We start from the raw sequence: 22,847 nt of genomic DNA, 5'->3' as shown, positions 1-22,847 counted from the left end.
TACATATTAGTCATGTGCGTTCACACCGCCGCCGGCGAGAGCGGCAAAATTCGCTCTCGCCGCCCTGCCAACGACGCCATAGAAAGATTCGTGGACGCTCTGACGTAGTTCGAATGCTTGATCTTTTTTTAAACTTTATTTAAATGGGCCGCAAAGCAAACAAGCATTTTGATCGTTATTTGTGTAGACTGACCAAGTAGGGTATAAGTTAACCTCATGGAATCTTTTAAATGTGAAAGTAAGAAATTGATCGATGGAAAGAACTTAACAATTATAGTGACATGTTTGCTTAAGAAATAAACCAATTAAAAGCCATTTGTGTCGTGTGGCTTTTGTGGTCATGGTTAAGTGCTAATCTAATTTGCATTCCCACTGAAAAACAAGCGTTCTAGCGTGAAAATGTTGCCTATAAACAGTGTTGCGCGCCTTCTTATCAAATTCACATGATCAACCTCTCCTCTATTTTGCTTGGGAACTAATGTGGTCGGAACCAAAGTTTACTTGACTGTGTTCTCTGGACTCCTCTCAAGTGGAGGACTTCTACATTCCAATTGGTTGTCGCCGGTTGCCGCCGAACCGCTTCATAGCTCATTACCATAAAGTTGACCTGACTTCAACTCTTCTCGCCACTCTCGCTTTCCAAGACGCGCCACGCCGCCCTCGCCGGACCCCGCAGCCGGCTCACATTGAAAATGAATGACTTCCGGCCACTTTGACTCTTTCGCCGGCGGCGGTGTGTGGTTCTTTCCTGGAATAAGTTGCAAAATGAACCAAACTAGCCTCTAACCAGAAGTCTCTATGATACTAATCCTGCTCTAATTACAGTATGTGCAGAAAATAATAATAAAAAAAAGAAGTACCAATCCAATATTTTTATTTTTTTTATCTTCTGTACACTAATTAAAAACTTTAAATTATTGTATTCAAATGAGTCTGCTGCCTTTCATTCTCTGCCCACATCTCACATCTGTTAGAGTGTCAATGTGGGTTTGAAGTGCACCCCACCCACAATGCTTTTTCAGTTTTGTGCGCTCTGCAGAGCAGTATCATTGATACTGTGTGTGTATTGTTACCAAAGTAACACAAAATGTTCCAGAGGAGTTGCTATTGACTACTTACCGCAGGAACAGTTCTATTCTGGGTGGCTGCTTTAAGAATGTTACCTGCTCTGACCAACTCCCAGCAGGCTGGAACATGTGCGCACTGTCACTGATTCAATCTGCTGTGTATTGGAGACACAAGCATACATGCCCATTACCCGTCCTGCCTGGTCATTCCTTTCATTCCATGGTTTGTCTGAGCACGACCGCGGACATTCTTTAATGTTCTTTTCTCTTTTTTTGGGCAGTATATTTTAATCTTGAACGCACATGCATGCGTGCACAATCAAACAAAATCAGTTGTAGCCAGATGCACTTGGGAATTGGCTCAAATTAATTCGGTTTACTGCCATGTGATGTTTTTCTCCCAGGTGCTACAAAGAAGAGCGACTAATTTAGAAAGTTGTTTGTAATAATCCTGGATTGAATCATGCATAAACGCTTATCTGACACAACTGAGTGTTTTAATGCCAATATTTATTTTGTTTGATTTTGCCCCTCAGGCTAATCAAAGGCTTGCTGTGATTGGTGGCTTTGCTGATGTGTCATGTGATTTCGTGTGAACATGCTAATATACGTTTACATGCACTTCCTAGGAAAAGTGGCACACAAAAGAGTGTTTTCCGATGGAGTATGTGGTAAGCGTTCCCAAACACACCTGCACGTACATATCCTGAGGCATGGAGGCTGGTCAAAAAACCTGACACATTTCGGCCACTTCTGAGTTTGTGTTGAAGCCAGTGGATTAATTTACAAACCTTGCCGTATGCTATTACTTAGTCGGAGACCCAACCGACAGGAAGTTTAGTCATTGAACATTTAGGTGAAATTACATTAATTTGTTGGATGTGCCTTGATTTAGTTGTTAATTAGTTACAAGCCTCGTGCTGAATAATGCTGCACTTTTGCTGTGTACCATGTAGTCAGTTGTAGTTAAAATAGGCTTGGTCATTTTAATCTAGGAGTCTGTTCTTTGCAGTTATGGCAACAAAAGTTAGTTTAAAAGTTTTAGCACAGTGAGCCAGGTCAGAAGAGAACATCTAGTGCCATCTATGAATATCTTTTACTGCATTCTGCACATGCACGCGCAATGTGCTTTATACACAACATTATGTTTCTGCAGGGAGTTGAAAATGTAGGTCATTAGATTTACCATAATGCCTGGCTCTACATTGCTCTATGTTAGCTCACTTCCTGTCCTTCCGTTCTGTGGGTATCTAGGAGGTAAAGCGCCTTCATGTTGTCATTTAATGAGAATCATCAGCCTCTATGCCAAGGGATACACTCCCAAAATGCACCAGGTGATGGGATGGGTGTCTGGATCTTCACTTTCCCACACGTGTACTCGCCTATTCCTTTCTTTCTTATTCTTTCTGATGCATGAGTTTGCTTTTTCATATCTGAATGTGTTAGAGATCTTGGGTTTTCATGGCACTAGAATTGTAAATAAAAGCGGGAGTTTGTTCTTCAAGCTTGGATTTATTGGATTTCTTACCTGCTCTGGGTTCCTCTTGGGTTTCTCTTGAGAGATGTTTATATATTTTTTTAGAAGCTTTCATTATGATTAAAAAATCTTGATATTGAGTTTTATTTGTAGTATGGTTCTTGTTTATCGCTCACATTTAAAATTTGCAGCTCTCACAGGGCTCAACAATATTTTTTTTTCCCTTACCTCACCCCAAGTTATATATATATATATATATATATATATACATACAGTGCAATGCATAAGTGAATACACCCATGCTAAAGTTGACTAAAAAGAGGAATAAAAAATCATATTTTGGAAATTGAACTTAATGCCTTAATTAAAAAAATTAGGAAAAATCCAACCTTTAAGGACACCAATTTTCTTTGTGAATGAATAATGTATCGTAAATAAATAAATTTTCTTCCTTAAAATACATGGTGCATAAGTGAGTACACCCCTATGTTAAATTCCCATAGAGGCAGGCAGATTTTTATTTTTAAGTATTTAAAAAAAAATTTTTTTTAGGATACTATGCATCCTGATAAAGTTCCCTTGGCCTTTGGAATTAAAATAGCCCCACATCATCACATAGCCTTCACCATACCTAGAGATTGGCATGGGGTACTTTCCATAAGATCATCTCTCAATGCAAATCAAACTAGCTTTTAGGCTAACTGAAATAAAACCATGCCAATCTCTCTCTCTCTCTATATATATATATATATATAATTTATTTAAATAAAACCTTTTTGTGTCAGGAAAAAGATATTTGGAAACAATGTTACACATAGAGATTTAAAATTGTTTAGCTTTTTGGATATAGTTCAAAACATGATTTGTTTGTAATGTTTCAACTCCTGTTATCACATTTTCACTTAGATCATTCTGGCCAATATTGACAAGCTGCATTATCATGTTATGGCTCATCATAATTGATAAATGACTGATATTAAAATTCTGTTGTATTTTCTCTAAAAAAATAAAAATAAAAGTTTTATTAAAAGGCCTCACAACATTTTAATGTGCAGTATCTATTTAGAAATCTGCTAAAGATTTCTTTTTTGCATTTGTTAGTAAATTTTTGTTTATTTTTAAATACTCATTTATTAAATGATGGCAAAGGTAAACTAAATTACCTTTAAAGGGTTTGTTCACCAAAAAATGAAATTTACTCACCCTCATTCCGTTCCAAACCTAAAAAATGTTTCGTTCATCTTCGGAACACAATAGATAAGATATTTGTAGTGAAATATGAGATATTTCTGTTCCTCAAATGACAGCTACACAACGACAACTTTGACGCTTCAAAAAGTTCATAAAGAGTCAAGAGATTGTAAAATTAATTAAATTAAAAATGAATTTTCTGAAGAGACACGATCGCTTTATTTGATGAACAGATTTAATTTATGCTTTTATTCACATATAAACATTCATCAACTCGCACATCTGTTACAGTAAACGAAAGCTCAAGCATGTTTGCTTAACGTGCGAAAACCTACTACGAGGTTCATTCTTGTGTTACGCAACACGTTTGAGCTTCCGGAAGAACCAATGAGGTTTGTTCTCGCGCGTCAAGCAATTTGAGCTTCTGTTCATGTCCGCTGATCAATGTTTATTTGTGAATGAAAGCCTAAATTAAATCTGTTATCATATAAAGCATTTGATACTCGTAGAAAATTGAGACTAAACGGTTTGATTCATATGGATCTCTTTATGAACTTTTTTAATTGTCAAAGTGGTAATTGCATGGACTGTCAACAGAAAGCTCTCAGATTTCATTTAAAATATCTTAATTTGTGTTTCGAAGATGAACGAAAGTCTTACGGGTTTGGAACGACATGAGGGTGAGTAATTGATGACTGAGTTTTCTTTTTTTCATTTTTGGGTGAACTTAATTACTCTTCTAAAAAAAGAGAAGAAATCCAATATCGACACATACCTATAAAGAAATTATTTGTAATATTGGCTCATAAGATATAGTATTGACATATTGTTCATCTCTAAATTTCACCAATAATTGTTGCAATTTAGACAATTCCTCATCTATGTTAGGCATGATCTAAATGACTTTACCTTGGTGACCTATTTACATCAGTACAAGAACAGTTTCCAAAGCTTACATCATGCACATCAGCAATAAACGTAATATGTATTGGCTCGAGATTGCAAGTGAAAGTTCTGTTAGTTGACTTAAAACACTTCCTTATTATTGAGCCCTGCCATGTTTGTCTGTCTGTTGTCTTCAAATTTAAATGCATGTAATTGAATCTGTTGTCCTTTTGATGTGATCATGTTTGATTACCCTGTTGTCTGCATTAATTATTTTCTTGTGATTTGTCTAGCTGTGTCTCTTTCCTATATTTGTGTTTTGCATACTCTCTCTTTCTCTCTCTCCCTCCCCCTCTGCCTGTCTGCTCTGAGTGTGTGTGCTTGCCAGACATGCCTATGCCCTGGAGCCAAGGACCATGATGCAACCGTGTTTAAGCTCGAATATTCCCTCCCTCCAGACGTTTCTGACGGACATTTCAGCACAGAGAACTGACAGGGAAGAAGCAGCAGAAAAAAATGAATCGATGCACCTTTGCAGCATTTGCAGTCCCCTGTGTCCTTAGAAAGCAAGAATGCGAACACAGTGCACTCTGGGATTTGTAGTTCAGCTGACTCTTCCCCAGAACCCTGAATTCAGGTCACTCGACTGAGTGAATAACAAATCAACCCGCGAGTTATTTGCACACATCGATTAGACACTTATTGCATGGTCGATCTGAACGTGTAAACGAGTACACTAAGATAACCTTGAGGATGTACCATATGACCTGCATTTTGTTTTTGCATTGGTTTATTGATGTGGTTGAGGTTGGTTCCCACAAACATGGAAATTCTGTCATCATTTGCTCATCCTCATGTCATTTCAAATCAATTTTGGAAAATGTTTCAGTTTTTGTTTTTCACACAATGAAAGCCAATGGGGCCCAATGTTGTTTTGTTTTGGACCCCATTGACTTTCAGTGTATGGACAAAAGCAGTTCTTCAGAATATCTTCTTTTGTGTTCCACTGGAGAAAGATAGTCATACACGTTTGGAAAGACATGAGGGTGAGTAAATAATGAGGGATACATTTTTGGGTGATAAATCCTGTTAAAGTGTCAGGAAGATGGGGAAAATTGGTAATTTTGTGGAAGATTATGGAATATCAAGAAGTAGCCTACAACTCGCCTGCTCTTAAGTTACCATGGTAGGAGCGTTGAGGGCAGACTTTTTCCCTCCATCCATGAATTCTCTCTCTCTCTCTCAGCCCCCGTCATAATTGTGTGCATTAGAGAGAGGGGTGCTCGGCTGCTTGTGCATGCATGCACACTCTCATAAATGCATAGATGACTGATGCTGCCAAGGAGAGAGAGCGAGAGAGGAGGGGAGGGATGGGGCAGGAGTGCAAAGGGAATCAGCGCTAGCATCAGTGAGAGAGAGAGAGAGAGAGAGTGAGAGCGATAGACCAGACAGGGAGGAGAGGAGAATAGAGGACAGTCGGCTGCATCGCTCCTCACACACAGACGGAGGTGGAGAGAGGAGAGGATGAGAGACTGTGGGGGAAGGAGAGGACAAAAGAAGACCGCTGTGCCATTCATCACGACGTTCCACAGAAGTGAGGCTGGACGAGACTCACTCTAAACGAGGGAACTGGCGTGACTTTGTGATTTTGAAGAGAACCCAAGAAACGGATAAGAGAAAAGAGCATGTTTTTGTCTTTCAGGGAGGGGACTGAGCCAGAAAGCGAGTGAGGGAGAAAGAGGAGAAGGAGGTGGATTGTGTGACACTGTTTAAATATTAACGTGTTTATGATTTGAACATGGAGGTCGTTCGGTTTTACCTAAAATGTGGCACTCTCACTCTCTTTTTTTAATCCAAGGACTTGGGGGATAAAATATTACTTTTTCATTCTGCAACAACTAAACCGTGAGGACAAAAAAGCTCTTTAAAGCTCCTTAAAATCTTTCACTTTGACTTTTTTGGATGGCAGCTCACAAACTCTTATATTTCTAATGTACATAGTGCTGTCTGTTATTGAACCAATGTTTTTGGTGTTACTTAAGAGTTATGCAGACAAAAATCAGGGTTTTTTTTATGCAAAACATTTAGATGTCTTTATTTGTAGTGTATAAAAAAGGTGCTTTTGAATATATAGATAGATATTTCATAGATTTCAGGAGGACTTTTTAGTGTTTGCTAGTTCTGCTGTCTTTAGCCCGGAAGCATGCACGAGTCTTAAGTGTGTGTGTACTCTTGAGTAATATTTGATTTCCTCATTGGACTGGTGCCACAACTGTGCTCTGTGCATGTTCGGATGTGTGTCTGGTTCATTCTACGTTCTGGTGTCAACACCAATCACCAGTGAGGTGTTGGTGGTGGCAGCTGCTGAACTTTCCCATCCTGTGCCAGCGCTGGCTGCAGAACATCGATTCTCGCTGGCTCTGAGCTCTCGTGATTGGACACGGAGAGAGTCGACAGGTTTTGTGTTGGCGAAACTTGTTGGCTTTTGTTTGGGTTATTTTATGACTCTGTCTTGCACACGTTTTCCTCAGTCTGGTACCATAGCAACAGTTTCATTGGCATGTTAAGTTATCACGCTTTGTCTTGTGTAACTTCAGCGCAAGTGTGTTGCAGTGTCCCAAGTTACGCTTTAAATCTGACGTTAAGTTCAATCTCGTCAGTGTTAGGAAAGAGTCGAACCTTCGGACCTTACGAGGGTTCAAGGTGCTTTCTCTGAAACTTTTTGTTCATTCAGTCGATCTCTAAATCAGATTTGCCATATCTAACATTGGCTTTTTTCACTGACCATCAATATCATTGAATTATGATGTTATAATTTGAAAATGTTAATTGAAAATGGTGTAGTTTAACTCAGGTTTTGCCATCTGTGCTGGAGCTCAACTGCACTAATTCAACATCCGATTTACCTTTATGATTATATGAGCAAAACGGCTAATCTCAATGTCTTAAAGACAAAGAAGCTAGTCTGTTAGCTACTGTACATCTGTGTTTGACATTAGTCTCTCTATGGCTGGTTTACTTCAGATTAACAGGAACCTCTCAACCTTTAAATACAGTTCAGCCAGTGTTGATTTGGCGACTCGTTCACTCATGTTTACTGGATTCTGAAACAACTCGTCATATCAAAACAGGGATTTTGCCATATTCCTAACCGACAGGTGCTACACCCAAGCTAGGTTACCATTGTGTGTTAAACTGTTACTGATATTATTTAAATGTTTTTATATATATCTATATAGTCAGCTTGATTTCTACTTCTCTGTACAGGTTCTCCTAAACACTGTGCTACTTCTGTGCCATGTTGTGTTGACGTCAATAAAGTTCATGACACGATGAGCAACTCTTAACTACAGCTTGGACACTTCTGTGTAGGTGCACACACAAAAAACAACAACGCTGTTTGGAGACAGTGAGCTCTGCAGTACTAAAGTACTGATTCTGTGCCATGTCGTTGTGATGCAGTTTAGGAACTTGCAGCACAGGCCCATAACTTATTGTGCTTTGTCAATCGGGTCCGAGCGGTTCTCTTTACAGGTGCTCATTGAGAAATTTCACTGCAAAAATGGCCCAATAGCACCACTAACGTGATGCTTTGTAGATGAAGTGCAGTGCAGTGCACATAAATCCCCCGGGTCCCCCTGGTCTTGTTGTACTCCAGCTGAGATAATAGGGACCGCCTTGTTGTCTTTGACTGCCAGTCACATCTGTTGGAACAACTTGAAAAGTGTTGCATTTGTTCATGCACATCCGAGGCAAGACACGCTTTCCCTTTGCAGCCCTGAGGCTTCTTTGTGGTCACACACTGGTGCTAAAAAGACAAAAAATCTAAAACACCTGAACGGACAAAGTAAGCCACGACAATAGAAGTTCACATTGTTTTGTGAAAGCTTGTGTAAAATGTATGCAGTGAAAACCATTGTAAAAAGAGCAAGACTGGATTTGACCAAAGTTGGCTGGACTTTGCTACAAACTGGTGTTCTTAGCAACAGTAGAAACTGTTAATGGTCTACAAATGCTAATCATTTGTGAGATTTAGAGTTACCCTGGTATGTTAGCTCAGAACTGTAGGAGGTTACAAGACTGTTACCTCTCTATCAGAGGTTTTTAAAGTGCTTTACACTGGGGAAGTGCGTTGGTTAAATTCGGTGTTTGACTTTGCTAAGTGACATTTAGAGGGTAGGTTTTCACTCAGGAAACAGATCTATAAAGAGCTGCTCCATCCAACACTGTTTGCCTGATTTTGAGGTGTCATTTAGGCTAATGAGCGACTGATTGATTTTCCAGTTAGCATCTAATGAGCATATCTCTGGAGGCGGTACTTCAGATTTGGCCAATCAGGTCTCATTATCATCACCCTGACAGTGCTGGAACGTGCTTGTTTTAGGTACATCATAGTTCCCTCGCAGCTGGATTGCCACACTTTAACTTCTTCACAGATCACACCAAACAATCAGTGGTTCTCTAAATGGTGCTCGAACCCATGTTGTCTTCTATATAGCCATATTTATCTTTGACTTAACTGTTTCAGGGCTTTCCAAGTCTAGTTTGTCCTTTTCTAAATCATATTTCTACAAATTGTTGTTTATCAGGGTTAATTATCTGTGTATAGTATACAATTTGTTTGTCGATTCAGTGAATTATTGTGAGATTACAAAGAGGCTCAGGTGTTTTTTTTAAGGCAAAAAGGAGTAGCAGGACAGCCTGGAGAACGGGAAAGAAGACGAGGGAGGGGGCGTGGAGGAGAGAGAGATTATCTGGAAGAAGAGAGCGAGTGTGTTGGAGAGGGAGAGAGAGCTGGAGAGGCAGAAGCTGGAGGAGGAGAGGAGGAACGCTGTGGAATACACGGTGTGGAGGTTGAGGGAGGGATTCCAGGAGAGGAAGGATAGAGAGGAGGATAGACTCAAAGAGACGAGCGCAGAGGGCGCAAAAGCAGAGCCTGAGGTGATCTGGAAAAAACGAGAGGAAGAGGAGGAGAAAGATAAGGATAGAGCTCGGCTTGGCGACAGAGGTCCCAAAATCATCTGGAGGAGGAGGGAAAGGGAGTGACGGGAAAAGATGGGTATGTGTCAGCGCTAAGCGCTCTTAGATGTGACAGGAAGTGAGGTGGCAGTTTTAGACTTGCGGTATAAGTAAACCTTCATGTAATCTAGGTGCTGTATAGCACACATCAGGGGTCTTCAAACTTTTTAGGCCCTCTATAATTGTATGGAATTAAGTGTTTAATTTAAGCCTGGCCTATAATAACGTGTATAGTTTCTTATTAATATACCTTGATTATTGAAACCCATAAAAATCATCATTGTTAAGGTACAGAGTAAATCAACTTGTATAGTACTTTATAGATTTACTTAATACATTTTAATGTTGAAAGAAAAATTAAACATTTAACTGCACTTTAGCTTAATATTGTATGCATATTTGAATTTTTTTCACTAAAATAGGATTGTTTCAAATCACACTGTAGTTAGCGGACATCTTAGGGGTCACGGACCTGCTGTGGAAGATCCCTGGTGTAGCCTACATCGTTTTAACACCTGGACTAAATTAAGTCTTTAAACCAAACAAAGAGGATTATGTTGATCGGTGCCGGTCTAATCGTCAGTGAGCGAAGCAGTTTGAATCATCATTAAATGATCCACATTCGCTGGATCAGTACTTTAGCATTTTCCATCCATCTCTTCCCGCTCTCTTCCTCTCACTCTATCGATCGGTCTGTCTGACGGAAGCCTCCTCTCTCAAAGTCTCAGCTGCAGCTAATAGGCTTTTTATGGGACTCTGTCAGACAAGAGCGTGTAAAGTGGAGCCCAGCACATGCAAAGACAATGAACACACACATAAACACAATTGCATGCATATAAAACACAACATCTTTTGAGATGGATTGTGTCTACGACACTTTTATAAATATACCAATTACTTCATGACAATCATACTAGATTTAGTGATTCATAGTGTCCTAAGAAGCTCTATGCAGACTTGAGATCTGATGCAAAACCTTCTACACGCTGTGTATGGCAACAGCAGAAAACTTTTCTTTATGCATCATTCGTCTTTTCACATCCTGTTTTTGATACTTTCCGGACTAAACAGTCAGCACATCTGGTGCGATGATGAAGGAATCAGTGGATGCAGAGAAAAAGAGGACTATAAAAGACAAGGGAAGACAAGTTATTGATTGCGATAGAGCAACGTAGAAAGACATTTAAAGACGTTTAGTGGACACTGAGACGGCTGAGACATCATGGAGCTCGTCCCCAAAACCAAATACACGCCCTTCAGGAGCGACTCCTTCAGCTCAACGGATGAGACGGCGTCCAATCCCTCCCTCCCTTCTTCTGCTCCTCTAACTCCTCTCACCCCTCCAGGCATCCCTCCTTCTCTCTCCTCATCCTCCCTCACCCCCATCCTCCCTCCTTCATCTCCACGGCAGGCTGAGAACAGCCCCACCACCCTCTGCTCCTTCTTCCCCAAGATGGGAGCCCTGCGGCTGGGCGTGTCTTCCACTCTGCTCCCAGGCCTGAAGGCCTCCAGCAGGCCGGCGAGCATGCCAGGTGGTCAGGGAGGTTTGGGAGAGTCTCCGGAAGACACTAGGACCTCCGCCGCCAGCTCTTCTCTTCCTCCTCCTCTTCCTCTCCTTTCTCTAACAGCCCCATCTCCTCCTCCTCGTCCCCCACAGGATATGAACCGGCTGGGCGGGGCCTCGCGGAGGGCCCGTGTGGAAGGGGGCCAGCTCGGCGGAGACGAGTGGACACGGCACGGCTCCTTTGTCAACAAGCCCACCCGAGGTTGGCTGCACTCGGACAATGTGGTCAGCACCAGTGGGGTCTCTTACTCTGTCAGGGTAAGATGCATGTATGGGTCTTGGGTTGGGTTTCCCTTTTTTTCCCTTTTTCTATTGATTTAAATAGTGACGAATACTATACTAGAACAAACTCCTAAACTTAAGTATTAATCTTTGCCGTATAATTCACAACAAACTGTTTGTGCTACGGACACAATGTTTACCTCAAAAGCAACTTGAGGAGAGGTGTAGTGTCGCAGGTGGTTGATTATGAAACGGACAAAGAAATCTCATAGACTTACGCTGAACAAGAGACCTGAGTCACATCTGGGGTACAGGATATCATAGGATACATTCACACTGCAAGTGCTTAATTTTGATTAAAGTTAATATTTAAGTGTGAACTGGTCACAGCCCCACACAAAAGAACAGTAAAAAGATTGCACACAGCACGTAAGTCATAAGTAAGTAATATGTAAGTAATCATGCAAGCAGGCTACCAAAGTCCGTGTTAGAGGGCGATTTCAGACACAGCCCAGAACATCCTAGTATCATGGCGGTGAGATTTGCATAGGCAAACAGTGGTTGTATTTTCTTTTTATTTCTAATTTATACTCTAATTTTCTCATATTGTTATACTATTACTATTGTACTGTTAAAATCAATTCCTCCTTCTCCTAATAATAATAATAATAATAATAACAACAACAATATTAAAAATTTTTTAAACAAATATGAATGTAAAGTGGAATGAGATCAATTAATAGAAAATCATACAAATGAATAATTTAAAAAAAATTAAGTGAAATGATTTGTATTTATTTAACACTTATTGTAAACTTTTTGGTCAAAGAAAGAAGCCTAACTTGGTTCTTTTAATGATCATACAGAAATATAAAAATCTTTGAAGAGTTTGGGCAAAACATTAATTTAAAGACAAAGGGCATTGTCTTTAAGATTGTAGTTTTTGCTATTTCTCTGTGGAAATGTATTATTATTAATAATATTTTGCCTTGATGTCTAAACAGCAATGTTTTTTTTTTTAATAATGAAGCCATAATTTTGACAAAGGTTGGTTAACAGCTTGTAGTTCTTTTGCTTTTCAATTCTCTCAGTGAAACAGTCTGTTTAATATGCTTAATGTATTGTTTTCTTTAATGTGTGGCATTTTCAGATGAATCAAAGTCTATGGGCAGGAACTACATTGAGAACTTCTTTATTTGATTAGTGCTTCATAATTAGACAATAATCTAGACACAAGGCAACTGGGCAACACTCAACTGCTTTCTGTGCTTTGAATTGTGGTTGGAGGTATTGCACAGTAAGTGCATTTAGTGAAGGTTTTGTCTTCTTTGTCTTTGCTGCAGTATATGGGCTGTGTGGAGGTGCTGCAGTCAATGAGAGCACTGGACTTCAACACCAGAACTCAGGTTACCAGGTAACACACACGCACACACACACACGCACACACACACGCATTGACTCTCGCCTTGCACTTCCTCTCATATTCTCTCAAATATCCAGTGTATGTATATCCACGGCGTCCCACAGGAGTGATTTAGTCGTACATTCTCCTCATATCCTAATGCACATGTGCACGAACATACACTCTCTCGCACTGGTCCGGATAAAAGCCCCTCCTCTGATGAAAAATTAATGTCCCTCTTTCAAAGAGTGTGACAGAAAGAGAACGCAGGAGATGAAAGCTAAATAATGACATACAAAGCCATTTTCTTATTCTCACAACAATTCGGTTTCTTCCGTTCTCACATTTCTTTGAATAATCTGTATGTATGTATGTGGGTACACATATGAAGTGTCATGAAAGTGTTTTAATAGTTGTTATCTGTAGGACTATGAGGCTGCAAAACATTTGCCGTATTAAACCACATTATTTGCTAGTCCACTTTGCAACATGCAACACATTCTACAATTAAATGTAGTGCTTTTGTTTGGGAGAAAGAGATCAGGGAAGAAGGGAGGCATTATAATAGCAGCAGCCCTGCTGTGTAACCACAAAGTCTTTTAATAGAATCCTCTGGAACCATCATGGTTTCCTCCCTTTTCTCAGTGTTGGCGTGTGTGTTTGTTAATGGATGTTACACACATTTGCTTCTCAATATTGACAGTAGCAGCTGCTCGATAAACTTTTCATGCATAATCCTTGATTCTCGCTGGAGGATGAAACGCATTCAAGAAAAAAGCATTAATAGGGTGTGTATTGAGTTATTGTATTTTGGAAGAAGTAACACATTTTTATTTATTTATTTCATATTTTAATAATAATTTTCACTTAGTTGTAGTTTTATTTGTGGTTATGTAGCCTATATGACAGACTTGCGCTGCACATTTTGCACTTGACTGTATTTTCCTTTTTGAATCATATTTCAAGCAATTCAAAACCATGGCGAACAGTGCACATCTGAAGTGTCTCAGCTGAAGGAAATAATCCATTATTTATCAGCTTTAATATATCGGCCAAATTTTCTTATTGGGCCAGTAACATTAAAAATTAACTTATATCGGCCGATACTGATATGGTGGCTGATATACAGTGAGGAAAATAAGTATTTGAACACCCTGCTATTTTGCAAGTTCTCCCACTTGGAAATCATGAAGGGGTCTGAAATTGTCATCGTAGGTGCATGTCCACTGTGAGAGACATAATCTAAAAAAAAAAATCCAGAACTAACAATATATGATTTTTAACTATTTATTTGTATGATACAGCTGCAAATAAGTATTTGAACACCTGTCTATCAGCTAGAATTCTGACCCTCAAAGACCTGTTAGTCTGCCTTTAAAATGTCCAACTCCACTCCATTTATTATCCTAAATTAGATGCACCTGTTTGAGGTCGTTAGCTGCATAAAGACACCTGTCCACCCCGTACAATCAGTAAGAATCCAACTACTAACATGGCCAAGACCAAAGAGCTGTCCAAAGACACTAGAGACAAAATTGTACACCTCCACAAGGCTGGAAGGGCTACGGGGAAATTGCCAAGCAGCTTGGTGAAAAAAGGTCCACTGTTGGAGCAATCATTAGAAAATGGAAGAAGCTAAACATGACTGTCAATCTCCCTCGGACTGGGGCTCTATGCAAGATCTCACCTCGTGGGGTCTCAATGATCCTAAGAAAGGTGAGAAATCAGCCCAGAACTACACGGGAGGAGCTGGTCAATGACCTGAAAAGAGCTGGGACCACCGTTTCCAAGGTTACTGTTGGTAATACACTAAGACGTCATGGTTTGAAATCATGCATGGCACGGAAGGTTCCCCTGCTTAAACCAGCACATGTCAAGGCCCGTCTTAAGTTTGCCAATGACCATTTGGATGATCCAGAGGAGTCATGGGAGAAAGTCATGTGGTCAGATGAGACCAAAATAGAACTTTTTGGTCATAATTCCACTAAACGTGTTTGGAGGAAGAAGAATGATGAGTACCATCCCAAGAACACCATCCCTACTGTGAAGCATGGGGGTGGTAGCATCATGCTTTGGGGGTGTTTTTCTGCACATGGGACAGGGCGACTGCACTGTATTAAGGAGAGGATGACCGGGGCCATGTATTGCGAGATTTTGGGGAACAACCTCCTTCCCTCAGTTAGAGCATTGAAGATGGGTCGAGGCTGGGTCTTCCAACATGACAATGACCCGAAGCACACAGCCAGGATAACCAAGGAGTGGCTCTGTAAGAAGCATATCAAGGTTCTGGCGTGGCCTAGCCAGTCTCCAGACCTAAACCCAATGGAGAATCTTTGGAGGGAGCTCAAACTCCGTGTTTCTCAGCGACAGCCCAGAAACCTGACTGATCTAGAGAAGATCTGTGTGGAGGAGTGGGCCAAAACCCCTCCTGCAGTGTGTGCAAACCTGGTGAAAAACTACAGGAAACGTTCGACCTCTGTAATTGCAAACAAAAGCTACTGTACCAAATATTAACATAGATTTTCTCAGGTGTTCAAATACTTATTTGCAGCTGTATCATACAAATAAATAGTTAAAAAATCATACATTGTGATTTCTGGATTTTTTCTGCAATTTAATTAAATAAATATGTGTCGTCCGTATGTCAGAGTAAAGCACAGCACTGTGTTCACGATTTATAAAATGCATTTGGATTATCAATGCATTACCGTCTTCCCTAACTTTCTAATAAGAAACGCTTATAAACCGGCTGTTGTCATCAGAAGAAAAGCTTTAAGGCATCCCTGCTGTTTCCATCAAAATAAAAGCTTGATGGCTTAATGGTTGGGGGGAAAAAAGAAATGAAAACATCCATAAATATTAGAATTGTCATTTTTACAGTTGTATCATTATTATTGTTATATTTTTACACTGAAATATTACAGTTGTATTTAGATTTATTTCCCCCAAATTGTGCAGCCCTGCAGCATAGAGTGGTTTTCCAATGGGTGTTTTATAATGGGGTTTTTCAATTTATGAGTAAAATAAAAACTGTGGTAAATATAACTTGTCGATACTTGAACGTTTTGTTCTACAAAGTGAATTACACACACCCATACCGAAAACGTAAAATTTGAAGTAACTTAAGACGTTGAAGAGTATTTGTATACGTTTACATTGTAGAACAAAACGTCAAAGTATCATCAAGTTTTAAAGATGACAGCCTTGTGACCTATTCTGCTTTTATTCTGCTACATTAAAAAACAAAACAAAAAAACAATCACAGTTTTGTTTTGTTTTATTTTTTTTATGTCAATTAAACAGCTGTTTCTTTTTTATTTGGGTGTTTTTTAGACGGATACATTGATATAAGGTCAGGCTTCAGACAGTAATTAAATCAGACTGTTTATCATTGATTTAAATAATTCTGTCATTTTGTGTTTTTATTCATATTTTAGTGAATATTTATAACTTCAGTTTCTTTTTCGTATATTTCGCTTTTTACATTTTTATTTATTAAGTTTTTACTATTTATTTATTTACTACTAATGGTTTTCATCTACATTTATAGTTTTTGTTAACAATAGCGATATTAATAACAAGTAATTATTAATAATAAGTGAACAAGAACATTGGTGTATTTGTTTGCATGTCTGCCAGCTTGCATGTGTGAGATGACAGGAAGTGGAATGACTGGACCATTTGTCTAATGTAATTGTCCCTCAGCCATATGAAATTTGGGAATGCATGAAAAGGAGTGTGATGGAAACTCTCATCTAACAATCTGATTATGTTCTCCTCACTATATGTAGCCAGTGTGTGTGTGTATGTTTATAACCGTATGGTTTGTATTGCAGGGAGGCAATATCAGTGGTGTGTGAGGCAGTACCAGGTGCCAAAGGAGCTCAGCGAAGGAGAAAGGTATTCAACACTTTATCTTATCTTACTTCCTCAGACACAGACTTTCAGCCTTGCAATATATTCACACTTTTGTTAGTTACAGTCACAGCTCACAAACCTCATAGTGTTCTACGGTCTAACCAGTTTCCAGTAAAAAAGTGCACGCACACACGCACACACACACACACACACACACACACACACACACACACACACACACACGTTTGCTCAAGTGTTGTCTCTAGGCTGGTCAGACTGTGGTGTTTCAGAGGTTGTTGAGTGCTACACCACAATTTGCCAACAGGGTTGTGATCAAGTGTTATGTGTTAAAGAGTTAAGATCAAGACAGGCCTGGTTCACACAACATGCATAAATATAGTGTGAAAGCGAAGCAGCAGCGTAACTGTCGCAGACGGCTTGTGTTGTGTTCTACTGCAGCTCTGTACAGAAAATAAAGTGATTTCTGGGTTATCACATTTATTTATTTATTTATTTTTTCACTTTAATAACAGCTGTTCATTTCAAATGGTTATCAGTTGCATGCCACTCAAAGTCTAAACCAGACATTTTCATTATGAAATTTAATTTACATGAGGAAGAGGGTCGTATTCATATCCAAATGGTAGTTAATTTACACAAAACTGAAACTAAACCCCAAAGTGTAGTTTTAAACGTCTTAAATCTGGATTCAGGCAGATTTACTGAATTGTAAGTGTTTGTTACTGCATGCGGAACTAGTTCATTCTCGTATTTCACATTTCTTTAATTTGTAAAGCCTATATTACAAAAGATTGCATTTTCTATCTGCATTTATTTATATAAGGCATCAAAATACAGTAAAAAATGTAATATTGTGAAATATTATTACCCTTAAAATATTTTAATATGGTTTAAAATGCAATCTATTCTTGTGATTTGTAAAACTACCATTTTTATCATTCATTTCTCCAGTCTTCAGTGTCACATGATCCCTCAAAAATTATTCTAATATGCTAATTTGGTTCTCAAGAAACCATTTCCTTTTTTCTTTTTTTTTTGCTGCCTAATATTTCAGTGGAAACAATGATATTTTGTTTTTCAGGATTATTTCATAAATAGAAATTTCAAAGGAACAGTATTTATTTGAAATAGAAACATTATAAATGTCTTCGTCACTTTTAAGGCCACTAACAGGCCTTAGACAGACCAAACTATTTAAAATGTTCTTTGTTTCCCATTAAAATCTCTTTTCATAAAATATTTAGTTTTCATCATCTTTGCCATGAAATTTTTAGCTGAACTTTTTTAACCTGGTGTGTGGTGTAAATAATGGAGTCTGTTTCTGTCTCTCTCCAGCCCTCCTCTCGTTGTCTCTCCTCCATCTTAGGGAAGAGTAATCTCCAGTTTGCTGGAATGACAATCAACCTCACCGTGTCGACCAGCAGTCTGAACCTACTAGCAGCCGACTGCAAACAGGTTAGACGTCACACAAGCACACAGACATTAATATGGTCCCTTCTTTCCTGTATGAAATTCATTGTTACCCTCATCTAATGATAAAAGCGGCCTGCGTCATGCAGACGCTCTTCACAGCTGGACGGGTTAGATTGAATTATGCTATCTCTTTCGAAAATAAATGTTTCTCTCTATGTCTTAAAAGTGAAGTTTGCGATGTTAAAATACTTTCTCATATCCTGGTTGTGCTAGTATGTGCAGAGACAGCTATAAGCAAGCCATTCAAGTAGGTTGATTTCCTTGAAAAGTATAAACACTTGTTTGGCTCTATTTGCAAATTGTGAGTGCTAAATAACCTAAGAAAGCAAACAATCTTGTCAATCATCCATTGCGCTAAAATACAGGTTTAAAAAAAAAAAAGAAAAAAAAAAAGATTGTTCTGTGTGGATTGAAAAGAGAAATCCATGAATGTGGAATAATTATTATTTTTGTTTTATGTACATTTTACTTTTCGCACTTTATCAACGCGCAGTGATACTTCTTGCAAGTGGTCACAGAAGACACATTTGAGACAATGATAAAACAATGATTTGAAATAATCCTGATAAAATAAATAATCTTAGCACAATTCTGGCTAAATTGAGAATCACGATTTTTTTGGGCTAAAAATAGAGATGTCGATTCTCCCATGATTCTGAGTAGTCAACTAAACAAAAAACGTGATTTACTAGAGGTTCTGACAAAATGTTAATTGCTGCAGACTAAATATATTTAAAAAAGTTAAATTAATTTTTAAATATATTTTTTAAAATTTGAATGATTCAATGACTCGTTCATAAAGACTTCACTTGTTTCATTACTGGATGAATCAGCATTTTTGAACGAATCTCTTGATTGATTCAATCTCAGTCAATTCAGTCTCTTTTCGGCACCTACTGGCGTAACAGTGTATTTGATGCAATCATTATTTGAGGCATCAAATTGCTTTCAAAAGGTGATTAGTCTATTTTGATCTCTATATCCTAACTATAAACTTTTACAGAAATGATGATACTGTGTGGTTGAAACTGTTTGATACCTACACATGACATCTGCTCTCTCTGGGTCAGCAACAGGGCCAACACAGAACTGAATGTTCGCTGTGATCATAAAAGGATTAATAGACACAGGCGAATCGTTGACGTTTAGGGATAAGATCACGTGGGTGTTTGAATCAAGATCGCAATCTTTTAGAAATTAATCGTGCAGCCTTATTCTTGCCCGACCTTCGGTTATTTTCGATTAGTAACACTAAGTGTTAAAACATTTTTGTAGATTGAAATTAAATGTAAGTATTAGATGAAACATGTAGACTAAATGAGAAGTATTCTGCATTAGGTGTTCCAAGGGGCTAATCTTCATATATTTGTTGACGTTTAACTAAGTTAAATAAGTTAAAGTTTATAAGTGTGGTACCCGGAGGCCCAATAGATTATGTAAATTTGGCGTATTCGGCAGAAGCAGATATCCTCTGGCTTGTTTACTGCTGCACCACAGGACTTTCTTTTCCTTGCTAATAATTCTTCAGTTATACGCCAATGTGTTTGGCATTAGCGTAGTGAGGTTTATCAGCGTTCGGGCTGCTCAGCAGGCAGCTGACTGGAGCCCAGAATAGGGCCTGGAGTAATTGCCCTGCTGATATGTGTTTATCTTAATGAATCTAAACCATGCAGAATTACTGCACACAACTGCTCTGTTCCTCAATGTGCGCAGTCTCACCACATCGTTTCTCCCCTTGTCTCTGTCCATCCTTTGCTTGCAATGTTTGCTCATTCTTCATCTCATTTTAGCACTTTTTTTGTCTTTTTTTTTTGTCACATTGTCCTCTTCTCCATCCCTCTCTCCCTACAGATTATCGCCAACCATCACATGCAGTCCATCTCTTTTGCATCAGGAGGAGATCCAGTGAGTCAGACCCCGTCTCTCGATATCTTTCTACTTGTCTTTCTGTCTTTACTTGGGATGTTCATCAGTAGTCGATGACCGTCATTGTTAATTTCCTTGATTAAACTCATCAGCTGTTGATTTAATCAACTGCAGCACAAAGCCGTTTAGTAATTAGCCGAGCTGATGGCCATGAAAAGCCAGAGTCCACAACACAACAACACACTCCACAACATCTTGGATCGCTTTTAAAAATAAAAATCAATGTAGTCATTGTTCGAGCATTTCTCTTTAAATAACGCTTGCATTCACTGCGAAGACCTTGAAAGTGTATTGTAGGACAGCATGAAGGATGTGTTTTATAAGTAACTAGTGCAAAATGCCCGTGCAAAATCAGTTCTTGTGTGTGTTTTTAGTAATTGTTGGTTTGGTGTGTGCTCATTGTTACAATTACACAGCAAAAGTTCAGTGACATTTTTATTTGTGCATGGTAGAAAGCACACAGTGAACTCCGAGAAAACGCTATTTTTGAGCAAACAGTTTGTGAATAGGCAACTACAAATGATGCCCGTGAAAGAGACTGTGAATGCATTGAATAGGATATGTTTAGTTGGTGAATAGCATAGGCTACTATTACACAGTAGCGATAACGTTAAGCGCACCAGAATGAAATATAATATTCAGAAGTAAACAGCATAGCTGACTTATAGATTAAGTTTACATCCACAAATGAATAAGCACGTCGCAAGCACGTCGCGATTCAGGGAGCAGTGCAAAGTGCCCGTGCAAAATCAGTTTTTGTGAGCTGATCGCCGTCAAAAAAGTTCAGGAGATATTTCTTAGTGATGGCTGATTTTGATTTCAACAGTTTCAATATGATAGCATTTTGAAGAAAAAAGTGTCATGAATTTATTGCATTTTTGGGGAAAAATAATCCGTTTTTATAATAAATCTTTGAAAATCCAAATCTGGATTTGAATTTTTTATGATATTATAACCTAAAGATGCTATGTGAAAGTTTGAAACAGAAAATAGTGGTTTTCATCTTGCCACTTTCTTGGTAAAGAAAACACATTTTTACTCAAATTTATCAAAATGGATTTATCACGTTTTGGAACCAAACTATAATATTCAGAAGTAAACAATGTAGCTGACAGATTGTCAGAATGTTTATTTTTAAACCACAACCTTCTCGGGGCTTCTTTGACTGATACAACTCTCTAGTGTCAGAATGTTTATTTTTAAACCACAACCTTTTAAAAATGATATATTTAACGATATCTTTTGCATTTCTCATCCAAACAACGTCAAACTTGGCACTGCACTTACTCGTGCCCGTGGCAAGACACCTGTCGAATTTGAAATCCATCGGACCAACGGTTCGAGAGATATGTGGTTAACACACACACACACACAGACAGACAGACAGACAGACAGACAGACGGACATACAGACAGACAGACGTTTCTGTAATTTATAGATAGATAAGTAATTTAGAATTATTTTCAATTGGTTTATTTTATGGAATAATAAAGTATAATATTTTTTTGAGAATACATTTAGTTATTTGATTTTTTTTATATATATATATATATATATATATATATATATATATATATATATATATATATATATATATATATATATATATATATATATATATATATATATATATATATATATATATATATATATATATATATATATATATATATATATATATATGAAATGTTATATGAAAATGTATAATTTAATTCGAAATAAGTTAATAGTATTTTAAATAGTAGTAGGAGTAGTAGTAGTTTTATTATAATTATTATTTAATGGTTAATGTAAATTATTTACATCTAATCATTTAGTCGGTTATCTGATACATCCCTACATTTCATTTCCTTATTTTTTATCTCGCTCAAGGATCTATCAGCTTCAGTCTCATTCTGTCATCCCTCGCTCATTTGTCTTATTCATCTGTCTTGCTGTCTGTTCTTTTTCTCCCACTGTTTCCTCTTCTTCTTCCTGCCCTTTAGTGAATAGACTGCTTCAACTAAGGGTTACTTTCTTCTGCTTATCCCTTTGTTCTGTGTGTCTATTCTCTAATTTCTCTTAATGTCCTCCTGTTCATTCTTTTCTTCTTCTCCATCCCTTTTTTTCATTTCTCCCCAGGACACAGCAGAGTATGTTGCCTACGTCGCCAAAGACCCCGTCAATCAAAGAGGTAAAAACACTTTCACATTGAATTCTGTCATATCCTTCAGTGAAATGTAAATTACTACTTTCATGTACAATTTATTTGAAGTGATGTTAAATACTGAATTAATAAGTTTTATGTGGCAGTATTTATTAGGGCTTTAATTAAAGAAATCGTTTACCCAAAAGATTTGGAATGACATGTTTAATTTTGGGTGAACTCTGCCTTTAAGGAATGACTAAATGATGTCTTGATTTACAATATCTGATGTTTGATGATCACTTCCTGCCTTGTAGCATGTCATATCCTGGAATGCTCAGAGGGCTTGGCTCAGGAGGTCATCAGCACCATAGGTCAGGCTTTTGAACTGCGCTTTAAACAGTACCTGAAGAACCCCCCCAAACTGGTTACCCCTCATGATCGGTAAGTGTGTGTGCGCCTGATCAAACACACAAACATTTACATTTATGTCAGTGTATTTACATGTTTTTGTGTGTAATTCTGTATGTAAACAAGAGTCTTAAATACATTTAAGAGTCTGAAAAATATGTTGGTATAGACTTGTTGACTATGTATGCTGAAACTCAATGCTATTG

The 22,847-nt window shown here is 38.2% G+C and overlaps 1 protein-coding gene across 2 annotated transcripts in view; it reads left to right on the top strand.

Moving 5' to 3' along the window:
- Positions 1 to 22,847, top strand: part of shc1 (SHC (Src homology 2 domain containing) transforming protein 1) — a 39,662-nt gene that overhangs the window by 9,489 nt on the left and 7,326 nt on the right. Inside the window, exons 2-8 of one of the 2 annotated variants that reach the window (XM_084435442.1) lie at positions 11,297 to 11,461; positions 12,769 to 12,839; positions 16,664 to 16,727; positions 18,042 to 18,161; positions 20,031 to 20,084; positions 22,227 to 22,278; positions 22,548 to 22,674. In XM_084435442.1, coding sequence (XP_084291568.1) covers positions 11,300 to 11,461; positions 12,769 to 12,839; positions 16,664 to 16,727; positions 18,042 to 18,161; positions 20,031 to 20,084; positions 22,227 to 22,278; positions 22,548 to 22,674 — 650 coding nt within the window. In that variant the 5' untranslated portion in view covers positions 11,297 to 11,299. Of the gene's footprint in view, positions 1 to 10,711; positions 11,462 to 12,768; positions 12,840 to 16,663; positions 16,728 to 18,041; positions 18,162 to 20,030; positions 20,085 to 22,226; positions 22,279 to 22,547; positions 22,675 to 22,847 lie in introns of those variants that run through there. The other variant, XM_084435441.1, reaches the window with a different exon arrangement.

This window comes from Rutilus rutilus (genome assembly GCF_951802725.1).
Source record: "Rutilus rutilus genome assembly, chromosome: 17".
In the NCBI taxonomy this organism is placed as follows: Eukaryota; Metazoa; Chordata; class Actinopteri; order Cypriniformes; family Leuciscidae; genus Rutilus; species Rutilus rutilus.
The sequence above is the reverse complement of the archived record's forward strand: the minus strand, read 5'-3'. Positions and strand labels throughout refer to the sequence as shown.